The sequence below is a fragment of the Protopterus annectens genome, chromosome 2.part1 (genome assembly GCF_019279795.1).
Source record: "Protopterus annectens isolate FY-2018-M chromosome 2.part1, PAN1.0, whole genome shotgun sequence".
Taxonomy (NCBI): Eukaryota; Metazoa; Chordata; order Ceratodontiformes; family Protopteridae; genus Protopterus; species Protopterus annectens.
Genome location: NC_056729.1, coordinates 1,690,389,381 through 1,690,409,452, shown reverse-complemented (window position 1 = coordinate 1,690,409,452; position 20,072 = coordinate 1,690,389,381). Strand labels below are relative to the sequence as shown.

At 37.0% G+C, this 20,072-nt stretch overlaps 1 protein-coding gene across 2 annotated transcripts in view; it reads right to left on the bottom strand.

Annotated features, from left to right (window-relative positions):
- PIK3CD (phosphatidylinositol-4,5-bisphosphate 3-kinase catalytic subunit delta) overlaps positions 1-20,072 on the bottom strand; it is a 912,023-nt gene that overhangs the window by 668,764 nt on the left and 223,187 nt on the right. For both annotated transcript variants that reach the window (XM_044063126.1, XR_006363658.1), the window contains exons 3-4: positions 17,748-17,919; positions 3,237-3,465 (exon numbers count right to left, since the gene is read on the bottom strand). In XM_044063126.1, coding sequence (XP_043919061.1) covers positions 3,237-3,465; positions 17,748-17,900 — 382 coding nt within the window. In that variant the 5' untranslated portion in view covers positions 17,901-17,919. The remainder of the gene's footprint in view (positions 1-3,236; positions 3,466-17,747; positions 17,920-20,072) is intronic.

Genomic DNA, 20,072 nt, shown 5'->3' with positions numbered 1-20,072 from the left:
TTCTATAATAGAGGTATATCCCTTAAACCAAACAAAAACACCGACTACATATTAACCTGTTATTATTAACCAAGCACAAAACATCAAATAATACAATTGCTTAACTATGACCATCATAGTAATACTTGCATTTGCACACATTTAAAATTCATCTAAAAATATGGCATTGTGATTATAATCCCTTCTCTGTATTGTGATCTGTCTTAATGTCAACCAATAAAATAACTCCTAATATTTACAAAACACTTTATATTAATGCTATAACAATGTAAACTGATCTGTAATAATCTTCCATGCTTAGAAGGGAAATAACTAAGTTATATAGTATACCATTCCATCCAATATAAGCATGAATCCTGACCTGATTATTATATTAACTTCTAAAATTTAAATACCTTATAAACTCCCTAGTAGTCCGACCTCTACAGTACATAACCTTTATGGTCCCTACATAACAGCCCTACCTAAATGTAGTCACTGGAGGAAACTCACATACCAAAAATGAGAAAGAAAATAACAAACACTATACTCCTTTCCCAAGGGCAACGTACTACCCAGTGTGGCCTAATATGGATCCCATTCACGATAAAAACAATAATAATAATAATAATAATAACAATAATAATAATAATAATAATAATAATAATAATAACAACAATAATAATAATAATAATAATAATAATAATAATAATAATAATAATAATAATAATAATAAGCAAAATCTGATAAAGTAGTTGAGTGATTAAAAAATGTTTTTATTTTTACTGTACGATTTCTGACATTGCACCCAACTGTTTTACTGCATGATTTACTATAAATGTTATCACTTTAACTATTTTCAAATGCAAATGAAAATGTCATTAATTGTATGTAAAATGCTAATACTGACCACGGAGATTTTCTCCTCGGGTCTCCACTGAAAATGAGCTAAACGGTCAGATGGACTAAACCAGTTAACAAATGTAAAATAAATAAATAAATAAATAATGTTTCAACATATAAAACATTTATCACATATGAAAAAAAATTAATAAAACCACCAATTCAGTTGCTCATAACTTTGTAACATATAAGACTGCTGGCACAAAAAAGTCTCAAATATCCCACTGTAAATTCACAGATCGATATAACTACACATATGGATGAAAATAATTGACCAGAATAACCACCTCAATTGGCCATACTCATGTCCATTAAAATTTAATCACACAGAAAAATGAATTACGACAGAGCTCAACAATGCATTCCAAGTGTTTTACTGAAATGAGAGCCATCCTGACTAAGATAAGAATATTTTCATGATTTATTGTACATCCACTTGCTCACTGATTGCTATCGTTTGTGTGCATTTTTGAAAGCATTTATTTAATTTTTTATTTTGATATTAAATTATAAAAAAAAATGGCTTCAAGAGTCACATAATCCAGTAGGGCAAAGAGACAAAGGAGGAATTGTGTTCTCCAAACCAGCAATATTGTTAATTTCTAACAGGAACTCTTTACGTTATTTGCATCTCTTGTAATTAACCTTACACCTTCTGTGTATCGTTGCAATTCTAAGACAGTAGTTGTGATATGTGGGTTATTCCTGTGTTCCCTCTGAAAACAAGCTTGATCCCAGTAGGACTAATCTGGTTTGTGAAAAACATATAAGTAATAAATTAACTGGGTTCACACTGATTCTTTTGAAAAGGTAATATGATTGAACTGTAGAGTGTAACTCAGAGGAATTCCACTACCCAATGCATTGTACCTTGGTTTCATGATCTGTTCGAATCCTTTAGTAATTCACGATGAACTGAAGAATAATTTTAGAGTTGGGCAACAAACTGCTCTGTTACAGATCACTAGCATGATTTTATTTTAGTCATGTATTTTGCATAAAAGCTTTGGCCTAATAATATTATCTTTAATCTGCAGTTGCTAACTAGTACATGATTGAAATAAAACAATCATCCAATTCCTCCATAAGTAAAATAAAATAAATAAATTATGAGGTCTGAATGCTGTATGCAGATCATCTATTTGCCACTAATGGGGAGTCACTCTATTGTGCCCAACAAAAAATGAGCAAACCTCCTCCAATTTGTAGGGATAAACCTCAAGCACAGATGGAAGAAAGTGGAGGTTTCACTATTTCCAAAATAATGATATAAAGTTACAGTCTATAGCATTTACTATAAAGTGATTATATTTAGTCTGTATCAACACAATCTGAATATGGAAAATGGCACTAGATTTCCTGAAGCCCCATAAGATGTCACATTTTGCATTTTCAGTCTAACATGTAGATCTGTTTCATTTACTTAATTATTTTATTGTATTTATTTGTTAAGCAGATAAAACCATTAGGTATAAGCCTGTCTTAAGGGGCAATCAGGGCACACAATGTTGCAAACTGGAATGCTTTATTTATTTAATTTATTTATGCAATATTTTTTGCCATGCAGAATGTTCTACAAAGGTGCATGCCATTTTTATGTGAAATGCTTATGATTTTCTAGTAAAATGTATTATAATATCACATCGTGCAGTTGAAATGAGCAACTAATATAAATGTGGATAAAAGCAGAAGCCATTACAAGTAGTATTTAACATGGAGGCAGGAAATACATGCACAGAACAGGAGAGCTTTATCAATCTATGAAGAATTCTCAGATATAATCATATTTGCTAACAGAATAACGAATTATTAATGAGGAGTAATCTTATTAGAGCATTACACCAGCGTTCTGTAGTAATACTTTATACAAGATCTCCAGGTGACCCAGAGCACTTGCATTTAGAGTATTTACCATATTTTGATAGGTCCAAGCATCAAGTCAGGTAACTAGAGCTAATTATTTAGGAACAATGGAGCATGGTATTAAATATGAACTGGTGGTAAGTATTCCATTTCAAGACATTTTTGTGCTAGCAATTGAAATGCCCTCATTATGAAAAATTCCACTGTTTATTTTCTGTTTTAATTATCTTAATTAATACAAAGGTTTGCACTGTTTCACTTTTTTTAAGCTACACAGGCCTATAATATAATAATTTGCAATAAAGCCCACTTTACCACTGTAAGTTACTAGCAATGGCACTTTTATCACTGGGGTTCAGTTCTGAGTTGAGGAGACAAACTGTATTAGGCCCCATTAGTTGCTCTACACAAAAACAATATAATGATTTCTGCATGCTGCTGTGGTTATTATCTTTTTCAGTCAGTAAAAGAAAATCATATCAAGGTCTCACCTTTGCCAGTAAGTGTACTGATTTGGGAACTGATAACTTTCTCGACTCTGTCTCCTTCTCTTGGTACGAGTCGCAGGAATGATAAGAAAGGCCGGATATCACAGAGGCGTCGCTGCTCATCTTCCAGCTCTTCTTGCTCTGCAATGTGGTTGATGCAGGTGAAGACATAGGCATCTGGGCTGTTTAAAATGTGAAAAAGGGGTTCGTTTTGTGCCTGTTGCCAAAGGAGCTGAAGGAGGGAGGATAAATTATTATGCAGAAAACAAGTAATATTTTCACATTTCATTATTGCCAGTAACAGATACAAAAGTGTGGATGCTATCAGCAGACAACGACTACAGGGTTAAACAGAAATTGTTTTTGTTTTTATTGCTAACATCATTTTTCTGGTTATAATATTCCTGTAGTTTCTGTGACATTAATATGCTTTTAAATGTGAAGTCGAATCATTTTCATTCTAATTTCTTTGCAGTCAGACTGAAACTTTAGTTTTTTTTTAAAAGAAATTAATTTTATATATATATATATATATATATATATATATATATATATATATATATATATAATTTAAAATTATGAACAAAAAGAACAGAAACTCAGTAATTAACATTCTGATGTCCTCTTGCAGAACTGGCTAGGAAAGGCTATTAACTAAAAATTCTTAACTGTACCCTAAAGTGAAAGCCAGAGAATGTTGATAAATTATTCTACCGTAACCATGGCAACAGTGTGGATCTGGTATATGACCTTTCACTGGCTGTAAGGAAGTGACAAAGGCTTGCTGTTTAGTGAGACCATGCTCCTTCCTTTGGATTGGCTTTCCTGTTCCTGTCATCTGTTGCATGGATGTTCAAGTTGAAGTTTATTAAAGTACTTATTTCCTAATAACACTTTACATAACAAAGATATAAATTAAAATCACCTATTCAAAAGCTTGGGCCTGCAAGAAATCAAGGATAACATGGCACTGAAGCAGGGACCTATAAGGCAGGTTGCAGCCAAAATATTTGCAACCGTAGAAAAAATTCCATGAGGGATTATCTCTGTGGCTCTGCTTGACAGGGGCACAGGAAAATAATTTTCTTGGGTGGCAAAAGCCAGGGTACCTTTTTGGCTGGGCTTGTATAGGCCCCAGGGCTGATAGCCTAATACCTACCTATGAACCTATGAACACTCCTGTTCTGCTATATTCCCCATCTTGATTGTGTTTTTTTTACTATTTAATATATCCTATGTATGAAATTAAAGATGCAGAACATAGAGTAAAACTAGGGTGGCTGTCAAAATTATGATAGACAATGATTATTTTCCTTGGAATGGTAGAACTACAATTGCAGAAGTTGGAAGTATATTCTAAATCTAAAGTAGCAGTATCTCAGAGTATCCCTACTTCTGCAAGGTACAGTTAACTCAGAGACAGGTATTTATAAATAGCTGTAGTGGTTAGGATTTAGCCCTCCATGTCAGTGTTGTAGGGTGCAAAATGTCTCTGCAGAAATGCTTAAATGATGTAAATGTAAGTTTCAAATTTTGCTGTTATTTTGTTATAATTGAAGTTTACTTTTCAAAGGTTTAGAGCTAGAATGTTGGTTCTTACACTTGTCATAGGGAAGCATACAATTATTGCAGTGGGACAGTAACTAGTTATATAACAAGCATACTTCAGTCTGGAGACATTACAAGCCTCGCCAATAAATGACATTTAGAAATTCAACCCAGCCTCAAGGAGAGCACTACAAGATGGAGTCAATTATCTCTTCTTTGATAACTCACTTAGACCATTTTATTTTATGTATTTGTTTAAAGTTGAGAATTTCGGTGTCCTAGTGTTAGACAAAATGATGTACCCTTAATATTAATTTATACACTTTGGATTATATTTTATTTTTAAATTTGATTAATTTGACAATTCGGTGGAACTACCCCCTTTGTGGAGTGGAATGGCATGGGATGTCTTCCAAATGGAGGGGATGGTGGCTTCTGATATGGTTCTATTGATTAGTATAGAGACTGGGTAGGCTATGGCAACAGCCGCTTTTTGTAGATACATAACTATCTTATCACCCCTGGCTAAAATTATGGAAAAGTGCATCCATAAACAACTCCCAAACCACCTCATTCAGAACAATCTTCTGGCCAACTCACAACATGGCTTCAGACCATTCCACAGTACAACCACAGCTCTTCTCTCCTTCTGCAATGTTATTAATCAAAATCGCAACAGCAATAAGCTCACTTCTGCCCTCTTTCTTGATCTTTCCAAAGCCTTTGACATGGTAAATCACCAATTACTCATACACACACTTGAAACTATCCCCCCTCGAGGTCCAAGCTATCCAATGGTTCAAATCTTACCTAAGTGGCAGACAAGTAGTCCTGTGGCAGAATAAACTATCAACACTTCTTCCCATCACCCTTGGAGTCCCTCAGGGATCAATACTAGGACCCCTATTATTTTCTATATTTATTAATGACCTCAATAAGGCCATTCCAACAGCCACCTGCATACAATATGCAGATGACTCTACTATGATTTGCTCTGCCAACTCCCCTTAAGTCTGCAGACCCTATCTCAAAATGTCTTTAACACAGTTGAAAATTGGCTATGCAATAGACGTCTCCTGCTAAACCCCACCAAAATAAAACTCCTGTTTCCCCCCTACTCGTACAGGCCCCTCCCCTACATTGACTATAAAGTCTAACAATGGCACTGCCATGGTCCCAGAACCCTGTACCAAACTCAAGTTTGATACGCATATAAATCAAACCATTAAAAAAGTTAACAAAAAACTTATCTTTCTATATTATCATAGGTTAGTACTAGGCTAACAGCCCTTATAAGCCTAGCCAATTATCCCTTGTGAGACTCAAACACTGCACCTTGTTTTTTTAAGGTAAACATCTTAACCACTAGGCCACACTCCCAACCCCAAATGCCAACACCAAAATCAAACCTTTTCTCACTCCAACAGCTAGACGGTTATTGCCCAGACACTTTCCACTCTCCTTTATGCTTCTCCCCTCTTCACAAACCTGAGTAAGTCTGAACGAAATAAACTCTCTACCTGCTTTAATCATATTGCTAGATTTGCCACTGGATCCCCATATCGATCACACCACTGTCTGATCTTACAGACTCTAGAATGGCTTGAACTACCTAACCAAATTCAGTTCAATCAGTTAATAGTTGCCCATAACATTTTATATCAACACGAAAACACTCCTGTACTGACAAACATTCTCACCACTTACAGCAACCTCAAAGCGCTTCGCTCATCCAACAAAATCCTAGTTCACTAAATCAGTACCAACAACTCAGCAAGAGATTCACTCTATGCTAACTCTTTTGGCAAAGTCTGGAACTCACTTCCTGCTGAAATCACTTCCATGTCTATTCTAGCCCAATTCAAAAAATGCCTAAAACAGAATCTAAAAATAAGATGGCTTTGCCACCGTGCTAATCCTGACTAACGCCTTCAATAAAATAAAGTCATAGATAGGTCTTTTACCATCGCTATATTGTTTTTCTAGTTTGAAAAATAGAAACACTCTGCTTCTGTATAATGCTGAAGAAATTACTCTGTGTATCTGGAACTATGATTTTCACTATGTATATTGTCTCTAATATGTTTATTGTTTTTAATAACTTTGTGTAACAATTTTTAAAGTTAGGAGTGGAGTTTTTTCTCCCTGGGACTCTGCTGAAAATGGACATGTATCCAGTCAGACTATCTCGGTCAACAAATGTAAAATAAATAAAATTAAAAAATAATGTCTCCTAAAACTTTTAATTATACAACAGTAGTTTTTACTGTTTTGCAGGGGGCAAGCCCCTCTGCATCCCCCATGTGGGGGGCAAGTACTCCACACCCCCTTCAAATTATATATTCCAACTCTGAGATCACACCACAGTGGGGATAAGGGTAAATGTCCCGATCTCCACTGTGCTGCAATCTGGTATCAGAATGTCAGTCGCATATTAGTGAATGGCAACTAGCATTCACTACTGTGGATCTGAACATTTCAGGATCGGCATTACAGGAACTGGGAAAGACACATTCGATCTTTCCAGTTTCATATAAGTGCCAATCCACATTTTAATAGAAAACTGGTGTTAATGTGCAACGGAACAATTCCACAGCTCAATATATATATATATATATATATATATATATATATATATATATATATATATATATATATACCAGGCATCATAACAGGGATTCAGTTGGTTCAATTACAAAATGCACAGAGTAACGTCTGTCTTCGTAACTGCTATGTTTTAAAACTGAGACCTTTGAATCCATGCTTTACAGTGATAAACACCTACTGCCTTTAAACAAAATGAACTTTAACGTCCATCTTAATCTTAGAACAGACTTTTCTACACTAAAATCCAATTTGAGAGAAACAATTATCACTTTAAAGCTCTCTGCAATCGTTAGATAATGAAGGTGGAATTATTTAATATGTACGGAAGTAATCATACTAACTCACCTTGACAATATCAAGGAAAAAGCATGCATATCTTTGAACACAGAATCACTGAAATAAGAAAAGTATCACGTCTTTTCTGGTTTTCAGAAAGAAAAAGATAACAATCACTGCATTTTTTGTAAGCAGAATGCAGTTATTTTAACGTAATCAGTTGCAGTTTAATGCACGGTTTTATATTTTCTCATTATTATAAGTTTATACCAAAAGTCCAAGACAGCTGGAAAACAAATGTATTTATTTATTTGTTTGTTTGTTTATGTATTATTTATTTATTTATTTGCATTTTTACTGGGAAATTCCAACTGGGCCTTAACAGACTAGGTGGAGGAGGGTCTGTCATATGCTTAAGATCTTTAGTACACACATACAAGATAGAGTTCAATTCCAATCTGTGTTGTTGGCTAGGCTTGTAATAATTTGCAGACTCATAAACTAGTATTTACTTATGAACTTTTTTAACTTGAGGCCTATGGAAAAAATTCCAAATACGTACAGGACATCACACTGCACCAAAGGTTAGCTCAGATGACTATTACAAGCAGTAGAACTATAGAGACACAGTTAGTAGTGGATAATATACAAAATTTTGCTAATGGAGGCATTGATTTATACTGCATAGCCATTCATTATGGGTCTCTATCAGTTCTTCCAAATCTATTTACATGGAACTGCTATTCATCGAACCGATATCATCAAACTTCCCGTCATCGAACGTTCAAATCAGCGAACATTTTCCCAGGCAAGGAAACTAGCTGGCCAACATACAGAAATGTGCCCCTTTTCTCAACTGTAGTGTGATCTTGCAGTTGGTATATATAAGTGGGGGTGGGGGTGCAGCCCTCAACATTGGGGATGTGGGGGGTGTAACCCCCCCAGTTTGTTGAGTTTAATTTAACGTGTTTGCCTGTCGGGTGATGTGCTGGTCAACTAGTTTTCTAACCTGGGAAATGCTGACTGATTTGACCTTTCATTGCAGGGACGTTCGATGATGTCAGTTCGATGAATAGCAGTTCAATGTAAGAAGATTTTGATGAAATAATATTGACCCGTTCATTTTACATTAAGATTTCACTCAAACTCCTCTATTATCAAAAAACAGTCAGGTGAATTAATATTCTTTTCTCCTCATCCTCTCATACCTCCTTACAATCTAGCTGGACTTGATCTGACCACCTCATGTGATTCCTTTCATTTCCACAGAGACATTACCAACCAACATCCATCTTGTTCTTCTCACAATTACATGACTTCCTAACTTCTTTCAACTTCTACCTTCTTGACCTCAAATATAACTTATTCTTTATTCACTTTCCCCTGTCATTTGCCAGAATAGCTTAGGTGGCAGGAGACTACTTCTGACCCTTCCTATCTCTCCCTGTGATGATACTCATCCTTCACATTCCTGAAGTTTTAGCCTATGTGGAAGATAGGCTGAAATTCTTACTTGTTATTCATTTTCCACTTATGTAAAGTGCATATGCACTTCTACAATTTCACTTTTATGTTAGCTTAGGTGGCAGGTAGGCTAACTTTTACCTTAATGGAGGCATTCACAATCAACAGCCCTTTGCCTTTCATACCTTCCTCTGCCCTCTTCCCCTTTTCCATTAGAAATAGCCTAGGTAGCAGCTAGGCTGATACATTTACTTTTCACTCATTAGTCATCCTTTTCCCTCTAGGTAGCACTTTTGTTTCTTTATATCTTAACTTTCACTCCTGCAATTTTCCCCATTTACTTTAAAAATAACTTATGTGGCGGATATGATGCATCCCTTACTTTTGCTCAGTGACTCATAGTAACATTATTAACCCTACTGTTATTCCAGTTAACTAATATATACCTGTCAGATCCCCTGCCTAGTAATTTGAGGTATCATGCATATGGCTTAATTGCAGTCTTTTGCCACATATCAATAGATACACCTGTAATGTATAGACTGTACTGTTTTCAATTTTGTATCGAGAAAAAATATATCTTCCATTTATTCTCTTCCACAACACAGCAATCCCCTTAACCCCAATCAGTTTTCTACCAAATTATACTATATCTTGTGCAAGCTTATCCTGTCACAGGTTATACACTTATTCCCAAGACCATGTGACCATTTCAATACCATGCCATAAAAATCCTTACATAAAAAACAACAATCTAAGAATAGCTTACATAAATGCTTGTAGTTTGAATAATAAACAGATGTCATTTGAGATTTGGCTAATGATGAAGTAACCTCATATAGTCACCATTTCAAAGTCCTGGATGAAAGATAAGTCCATCCTCTCCCAGTAAATTCAGGATAATTACAGTCTTATCAATGACCTTAGACTAGATCCTAGAACAGGAAGGGGAACCTTGATACTAAAAGCCCAAACTAGGTCCTATGTCATATTAACTTAGAGGACATAGCCACCTACTTATTTGTTTAGTACACACCCCCCTCTATCTTAGTGACCAGTATTCAAAACATGTTACAAAATATGTTGCTTGGAGGACTTGATAAAGACACCATAATTCTTGGTGATTTTAGTATTAGTGCATTGGAACCATATTCATTACAGCAAAAGAAAATGTTTCAAGAACACATTTGGTACAATTAGTCATAACACCCACAAGGCTAAATCCTCATACGGGCAGTAACTCAATTCCATATCTCCTCATAACTGACAACCAGCATAAGTGCTTATGAACAGACATCCTCCCAAAAACCTAAGTGATTACTGGTCTTTCAATCTACGTAATCTTTCAAAACAATCAAAATCCCCCCCCCCAATTATTACTGGTAGATCATTCCCAAATATAAAGCAACCCCTCCTTAACACCTGCCTGACTGGTACTGACAGGTCAGCCCTCTAAAACCTGTCAGACCCCTCTACTTCTCTTTTTCACTCTTGCCTATACTCAGGATACTCATTATGAAGTCACCAGAAGGAGTCTCGGACCTCGGATATACCCTTGGCTATAACATTTTATCAAAGCCCAATTAAGCCTATTTATTATGTCTGGAACACCTTGAACAAGATCCACAGAACTCCATCAAAAATTTTACAATCTAAGGAAACAGAAAGAATAGCCTCAAATGCAGCAACTGCCTTGTTTCTTAGATGAAAATAAATTGCTTACTATACTAAACCAAGGCTCTTTTGTAAAAAAATAAAGTGATTGACAGGTGACATTACTGATTCCTCTACCAATAATAATAATAATGTTCTTAGCTTCTTTGACTGAGAAGTGAGAAAAGTAGAAGGGGGCAGCAAATTATGTTAAAGGGTAATGCTGTCCAGAACAGGAAGTATCAGGTGAGTGAAAGCATGGAGAGTGACCAGTAACTGCTACTAAAGTTAAAGTCTTCAAGGTTTACATTCAATAAGCTTAATCCAACCTTCTTCATCAGCAGGGAAAATAGTCTAGCTCTTCACTCATTATTCTTAATCTTTCACTCACAACTGGTACAGTTCCTGTCTTCTTAACCCCACTCCCTAAAACAGCCTCCATCCCCTGACCCCAAAAACAATTGCCAAATATTAAACTTCTATCCCATTACGAAAATCTTCAAAAATTATTATAGAAATAACTATTTAAACACATAATTTGCTATGCATTTTCTAGGATAAACAACATGGTTTTACAACTCATTCAGCAACTGGACATCTCAATTCACTGCCAAAGACTCCATTTACGGGAACATTACTGCTGGTTTATTTGTCGATTATGACCAGAGCATTTGAAACAGTTAATCATAAGCTCCAGCTTAATAATATAGTAATATGATTCCAGAGCTATCCTACGGGCAGAATGTTTCAAATTTGTAATAATAGTTCATTCTCTGGCATTGAGATACTAACACATGAGTCCCAGAAGGCTCAGTATTAGGCCCATAGTCTTCTCTTTCTTCGATTTAAACTTCTACATCTCAACATTGTCATGTACTCTAATGATATTCTTCTTACTGAATGTAGCAAAATGTATTCTGACCAACAGGCCAAATTGCAAAACAATTTCACCAACCCCTGTAAGACATTCTCTTGATAATAAACTCTTAATCAAGCTCAGGAAAATCAATGTAATGATCTTCAGAACGTCTTTGAGAATGGCTTTAATCCCCTCCCCCTACTTCTATTGAAGGATAACCAAGGCAACTCCATTCCCAATTTCTCAGAGTAGTCGAAATACTTTGGACTGACGTTTTAGCCCTCACTCTCCTTTATCAGTCATGCAGGTAAAATCATCAATAACGTTTAGGAGTAACTAAATTCTGCTACAGAACTGCATATTTTCTCTCACCAATGGCCTGGATTGATGTTGCATAAAAGGTTCTTCTTCCAAAATTTAAATATGCTTTCCTTTTATTGGTTCGACATTGCTCTTACAATAGTCAAAGATTCCAAATCACACAAAACAAAATCTTAAGATTCATGCAGATCTTGCAGATTCTTTTGTTCAGTATTGCACCATACTTAATGACACCAAGTGGCTATTATATAGATGAAAAATGAAAATGTTGAACGCTCACATGAGCGTAAATGCAGAAATTCAGAATCGCTATTGTGGGGGGCTAAGCCCCCCCCCCATTAAATATATATTCCAACTCTGAGACAGCACTACAGAAAGTAATGGGCAAATATTCTGATCCTCACTGTACTGCGATCCAAAAAAAAAACATTGAGTTCCTGCATTTACGTTAATGTGAGCGTTTGACATTTTGACTTTTCGTCGCTCTAAAGTAGACCCCATGACTAACAAATAGGTCCACTACTTTTCTCCACAAACTACTTTTCAAAATCTTAAACTTCAGCTATTGCCCCACCTCGGAAAACAGCTCTCATATGTTTCCCAAATTACAGCCTTTTCCTTATTAAGCCTTGCTTCAAAACTGCAGAAGAAGCATTCTCCAAACTAGGTTCTGCCATTTGGAGCTATTCCACAGAAGTAAAAACCCTAGACAAGCTTGAGGCCTTTAACATACTCTCAGAGATCACTTTCTAAAGAGAGCTGAGTATACCTGCTTCTGTGCCAAAGACAACAATTCAGGCTTTCAGTGGTGGACATACTAATTAATGTCTTTGCATTTAAATCCTTCCATGTCGCTCTAAATATTATCTGTTGTTTTTCTGCAGTGTATATATGTACACTCTTACTTTATGTGAATGTGTATGTACTTGTTGACACCTCTTTTTAATTGTCACTGTACTAGAACTTAGGCTATTTATGCTATAATTTGATTTTTGACAAGTATACATTTTTTTCTGTCATTATACTATATTTTACCAGGCTAAAAAAACAAACTGAAGAAGTACAGAATTTTGGCATATATCAATCAAACAACAGAATTTCTTGCATTCAGCTATGAGAGTAATGATGTGAACATAGCTTACCTGCATACATAGTTGACAAAGGACAACACAAACAGAAGATTCACCTCCAAAATTATAGGAAACCCATGTATTCAAACAGTTTTCTCCATTTTGACAGTTTACACCCTATAACACAGAAGAGGGCAGTGGTCAAGGGCCAGTTTGTGAGGGCAGCCTGAATGAATATGGAAGATACTGGCTTTTTGGATGAGTGCATATTGCTGAAAAGCATATTTTTAAAATGTGGCTGTCCTACAAAATTTGTAGACAACTTGATGCTAGAGGTGACCAATAAACGTGAATCTCATCATTTTATGCAGCAGCTGGAGAGGCCACAAAAGTTCCTCACCAAAAGGATAAAGGGTCTCAAACATCTGTCCTATGCTGCCCGACTGAAAGAACTCCAGCTCTATTCAGTCGCTTTACAGCTCTCAGAGGTGACCTTTGCCTAACATACAAGGCCATGTCAAACCCAGATTTGATGAATATGCTTCACCTCAAAAAATCTAGAGCCACAAGGGTCCGTCAGAGCCACAAGGGGGGAGACTATGTGAGGCAGAGCACTGGCCTTGTTCAAGAGAAATCTTGACCAATGGATGATTACCTCAGTGTCACTGCTTGACAGAGGCACAGCAAAATAATGGGTATAGTTCCCCCTACTAAAGGGGGTGCGTAAAGCCAAAACTATGGGCTAGGCTTGTAAATGCCCTCGGGCAGATAGCCTAGTATGAACCTATGAACCTATGAACCTAATTCTGGGAGGCCCTTGTGTGACCAGCAATGGAAGTCAAGAAGTCCTAGATGGTGGGGATACACCATCAATGTCACCCATGGCTGAGACCATGAACCCAAACACAGAAACCTTCAGGAATTCCTTCATTACAACCTATTCTACTGAAGGCCTCTCTGTAAAATTAATTCTGGAAAAGAAATGGTGTCTTCTCCTACAAGAGAATACCATTCGTGATTATGTAGGGCCAGGTCCATGAGTGGTGTTCAAAAGGAGCAGGAATTTGAAAACAGTATTAGAACACCATTGGTCCAAACATCAACATAAGCAAAATTCTGAATATGTAGGGATGAAAAAGTGTGGTTGTTGCCCCTACTGCCCCAATATTCTGGTGTGCCATGAAATTGCTTTGAACAACCAAGTGGTTGCTATAAGAAACAGATTCAATTGTTGTAAAACAAAGGTGGTATATTGTGCACAGTGTACGTTCTGCCCTTGTTTTTACATAGGAAAAATGGAGAGGAGACTGAGGGACAGAATATATGAACATTTGTAAAAATGGAGAGGAGACTGAGGGACAGAACATATGAACATTTATATGAAATTAGAATGAGAAAAGGGACTAACACCCTCTACAAACACATAAAATGTTATTCATACCACACATTCAAATTTTGGTCAGGTCTGACCATAAGCTAATCACCCTTGACATTCACATCCCACCCCCAACCCCCAGTAAGGAAATATCTATAAAAAACCTCCAAAGCCAACGTCATGCTATTCAAGTCAGAAGTGACAAAACTTAATGACACCCATGCAGACTGGAGCTGAAAGTTCGACTGCTGAATCCTGCACTAAGGCACTGTACGAGCACATCCACTCGTGCATGAATCGTGCTATCCCGAATAGAACTAATATGCTCTCCTCCAAAAAAAGGAAGCCCATCTGGTGGACCCCTGCCATAAACAAACTATACAACAGAAGGAAGAAACTGTTGCAAAAAAGAGGAAAATCCCAGGATGCAAAAAACTCTCTTACCAGCCTCAGTAAGAAGATGAGATCCCTCATAAAATCCTCCAAAGCAAGTTACAAAAATAAAATTGCTAAAGATTCCAAAGACAACCACAAGGCATTCTATAGATATGTCAAGAATCTAAATGGCAATGCTCAGATCTGCTCTGAGCTACAACAGAATGGCATTACATATACTGATCCCGAGGATATTTCCAATATCCTGGCAGATCGATTTAGTGCCAATTTCACCCCCTAAAGGGCCCATCTCAATACCAAAAGATGGCCAAATTCCGGTAATCATGGCCACACAGGTAGAAACCGCACTGTCCAAAGCTAAGAATACAGCATCCATGGGACCAGATGACATCCCAAGCTGTGTGGAGCATTTATCTCCCATGTTGGTAATGATGAGGTCTAGGATATTGGAGCCTCTGGTGGGACAGTGGATTAGTTGATCCAGGGCATTGGAATTTATGAATTCCAAGAACCGTTGGGAAAAGGTGTTGGTACCCGAGTAGTTTTCCCTGTTAATGGCAGGGTAGTTAAACTCACCCAGTATTACGGTGTTTGGTTGTATCTTAATATTTTCAAGTATCTTTAGAAAGGTGTAGTGAGAATCTTTGGGCATGGTGTGGGATCTGTAGCAAGCTACAATATGGATTGTAGTCTTACCTAGTGTTAGTTGCACCTGGAGAATTTCAGATGCATTGTGTTGGGCAACTAGCTTGGAGGTGTGAATATCCTTGGTGAATATGGACACTCCTCCACCTTTAGTGTTTTGGTCTTGGTTTGGTGGCCGAAAAGTGTGGTAAGAGTTGTAGCCTGGTATTGCAGGGATGCTCTCTGGAGCCTTGAACCAGGTGTCAGTTACTGCACAGATATCGATGTTCTCCATTTTTAGGAGTGCCTCGAGAGAGTGCATTTTGAGGTTTAGACTTCTAGCATTGAGTAGCATTACCTTCAGATTTTGCATGCATGTATCTGTTATGGTGGTGGTTTTGTCCTTTGAACCTTGCCTAAAAAAGGCACTATAAGGGTGGCAAGAGCTTTAGCCAGTAACCTGAATCCCAGGGGTGACAGGTGCAGACCATCTCTGGCAAAGCATTGTGGTTTGTTGATCATGTCACCCCAGGCAGACAGATACTGAATCCCCTTTGAATGACACCAGAAGCTTAGCCAGCTGTTGAAGTCAATCATTTTGTCCTTATACTGTGGTATAATTCTGGGTGAAGGCAGGATGCTACTCAGGGCTAGGGTCATACCTGCCTGGTCCACATGATTCGAGAGCTCCTCCATGTCTCTTTTCATGTAGTCCTGGGAGGTACGTCTCAAGTCATTCACTCCAACATGGACAATGACAGAGTCGTATCTGTACTTGTTTTGGAGTGACTTGAGTGCATGCGTTATGTGGCAGATCCTGGCACCCGACAGGCAGCTGACTGTAATTTTCTCCTTGTTCAGCCTGGTGAGTGGGACATCAGTGTGCCTGACTATAGAGTCGCCTATGACTAAAGTGTTGGGTACATTTTCTTGCCTTAGTGGCTGTTGTTGGGTGGCACACTGGTGTTGTGAGCTATGTATCACTTTGGTTGTGACTGGTATTTGTTTGTGTTTCAGCTTCGGAGGTCCTTGATGCTTGGGCAGGTTAATGTTAAGGGCCTCCGCATATGTGGGTTTAGTGTTGCTATGTGTGCTATTAGATCATTAAACAATGACAAGCCTGAATAAAATATATTAGACTCTTCAACCCATATGCAGTGTATCTATATTTACTATAATGAGAAAAGTGAACACTGAGACATAGTGAAGAACACAACAAACCTTAGGGCTTAGGTTGGAAACCATTGCATGCTGACATCAGTATTGTTCCATAAAAACACACTGCTCTAATGACAAACACAGAGGTGTAGCTAGAGTGGGGTGAAGAGGCAACTACCTGGGGGTAAAAAGTGTTAGGGGGTCTACAGTGTATTACTGGCATTTGAATGGCAGTATTGCATTGGCCCTGAAGTTCTTTAGCACACCATGTTTAGCAGGTATAAACTGTAGCAGTAGCAAGCAGTTTAAAAAGAGAAAAGATTCTTAGTGTCAGATTGAGGGATACCTCCGTTGTTACAATAGCTTGCTACAGCTCTGCAAAAATGCATGTTGTTTATTACACAAAAGAGGCTTACTCAACTACTCATCATATTGAAATACACTTCTCAAACAGAAGCTGATATTGTGCAAGCCAGACATGCACAAAGTCAGAGAACGCATGGCGCTTCACGTGCAGCAGCCCTTACCTTGTTAGTCTCACTCGTAGGTTACTTCAGCTAAGAGAAGGAGTGATCATTTAAAAATGAAAAAATAATGTCTGTTTTTATAAGACACTATCATCTTGGAGCTTCATAGAAGTCAACTTATGTGAGCCTACATGAATAACTATGCAGCTTAGTGAGCAAAGAAACATGGGAAATAATGTATTGGGCAAATTACTTGAACAAATTACAAATGAAGTATCTGGTTTCAGCATCTTGTGAAGGGAACCCCTGCATGACCATATTTAAACACACTGCCAAATGCATAGAATTACTCACAGCTCTAACTCCTGTATATGTAACCAAGGTACTTTTTGTGCTAATAATGCTATTAATAATACTACTAATATGACAATACTCATTTGTTAACAAGATAGGCTCACAGTCGCTGTTCAGAGGGGACCAAAGAGCAATGTCTGGTTAAAGGATTTGGCCAAGGTCACAGAGTAGGCAAAAAAGGACTGAAAGAATCAAACCTTGTACTACAGGAACTACAACTCATAGTCTTAAGCCACTGCACCAGCTGCCAGGTCAATTAAATTAGGAGACCTGCAAGCCTTGGAAGAAACAGTTGTAGGTTATAACAGAAATTAAAGCTATTTTAACTGATGAGAAAATTACCTTTTTAATGTTGCTAATAGGTGCACTACGAGGTACATAAAAATTCAGATAAATTCCAGTAGGTAGCAGGAAGTCCACTAACACATCTGCCCTTTCTTCTTCTGCCCAGATGTCTGGAGCATAGCTCATTCCAGGGGGCATTCTTCCAATCATTCACCTGCTGTGACCATGTCTGTGACAGCAAAAGAGAGAGAGAAGTATTACAATGTTTGTGACTTAAATCCCTTTATCAGTGCAATATCATTACCTGCTATGACAGTTGATCAATTACCCCATATTGAATTTTGTGTGCAGATCTGAAAATTCATCTTTGTAGGGAGATGTATAGAGGCAGACAGGATAGTGCCGGCTTACATCAGGACAATGGAAACAGTACATGGGCTGCACCAGGAGCCATATAAATAGAGATGAGAAGGATTAATATGTACGGTATTGAAGAACTGACAGAGAAAAAGGACATCTTGGAATATTAACAATGCACTAAGGCAGTCAGTGGAGTGGAGAACAGAGTCATCTTTCAAAACTGTTATGAAAGAAAACAAGAAGACACAAAATGGAGATACAAGGTGGCTTACTGAGTTTTTTTTTCACAGAAAGGATAGTGGATAACTGGAAAAGACTTTCTGTTGAGGTTATGGGTGGACAGACAGATAGGTGAGCCAAGAGGTTTTTGCCTCTGTCCCTGAATGTTTAAGGGAAAGCATTTTACTTAACATGATGTAGTAGGAAAAAAGCTTTTGTTTAAACAGAATCTTTTACTTATTTATGAGGTACAAAAATGGGAAGTCTTGGTGAGTCAAGTTCAATGAAGTTAGTCTCTATGTGTTTATAATGCAAACCACTATGACAATTTCGTGTCTATCAGCAAGTTCAGAAAATGATTTTATTTAGAAACTGACATATACCAAAGCACAAATGTAACACTGTTTGTTACTCTGATGATGGGACTGCAGCTGTTTAAACTATCCTCTATTAAGAACATGCTGGGATTACACAAATACAAGTTTTGCCTCTTTTATACACTGTCTTTCTTTTTCCAATTAATAGAACAAGGGTGGGCATATTTTGCTACCCATCAAATACGTTTTTAAAATACTCAGACAGAAATTAGATATTTTGTAGAAGTTAACTAGAATTTATAGATGAAACTTCTTAAAGGGCAAAGTTGCTAAAAATTATGTATTGAGTTATTTTTCCACACTTTATTATTTATTTATTTTGTGTTTATTTATTTGGTTGATTGTTTTGTTAACCTGTAAACCGGAATAACATCTGCTTTCAGCGGAGGGCTGGGGAGAAAAGATCCACAGTTACAGAAATTGAACCAGGAAAATACAATGTAAAATATCAGTAAAAATTAAGTAAAACATTACATAAGTTCATCTAAAATATAAAGATATGTTTACATAGTTTTCATTGCCAAGGAAATAATTCTGTGAAACAAAATATGTGCTCCAAACAAGTTTCCCTAGCTGTAGTAACATCTTCTCAGGTTAAGTACAAATACATGTATTTGGACATCCCAGTTATTCTCATAATAGCATAACGTACTACCACTGCTACATCACATGATTCTGACACCTAACAGGGGAGACAAACTGATTTCTTAAAGAAAAGGTCAATGCAGTTAAGGCAAAAGTTTAAATATTTTATGAAACAGCAGTACTCATGGCATACAAAATGCAAGCGGCATTTTTTTCTAAATGTTACACATTTTAAAGTTTACAATGATATGCAAACAGCTCTTTAAGATGGCATATACTTTTTTAAAACACAGAACAAAATCACTGGCTGGGATTCAGAAAGGCTTACCGCATGGGAGAGGCCTTGACATGGCCATTTCCCCCTCTCGGTAAGCCTTTCCAATTCTTAGACTATCAGCAGAAAAGGTTAGATATCCTTTCTTGTATATCAGAGCAATGCTGGTGAGTGTGGACATGTTAAATATTAATTTTATAGTTTATATTTGTTTAATTGGCATGGAAATCTGTATTGTTGCCAGCATATTTTATCTGGAAAAAATTTTACACCGGATGCCCTTCCTGACATAACCCTCCCCATTTATCCTGGCTTGGCATGAAGAAATACACTGGCTGTGTTCAGAAGAAAAGGTTTCTCAGATCAGGGTTAAATAAATGAATCAAATAAAGACATAAACAAACACCCTCTGCTACTGTTGATTAGCAAGTCATAACTTTACTTATCATTATTTCTGTCCATAAAAACTGGCTGGGACTTCCACTTCCATTGTAACTTTGCAAGCAAGTCCCTGTTTTATGAAGGAGTAATATTACTGATATTAGTTAAGTGCCCATTATCTCTATA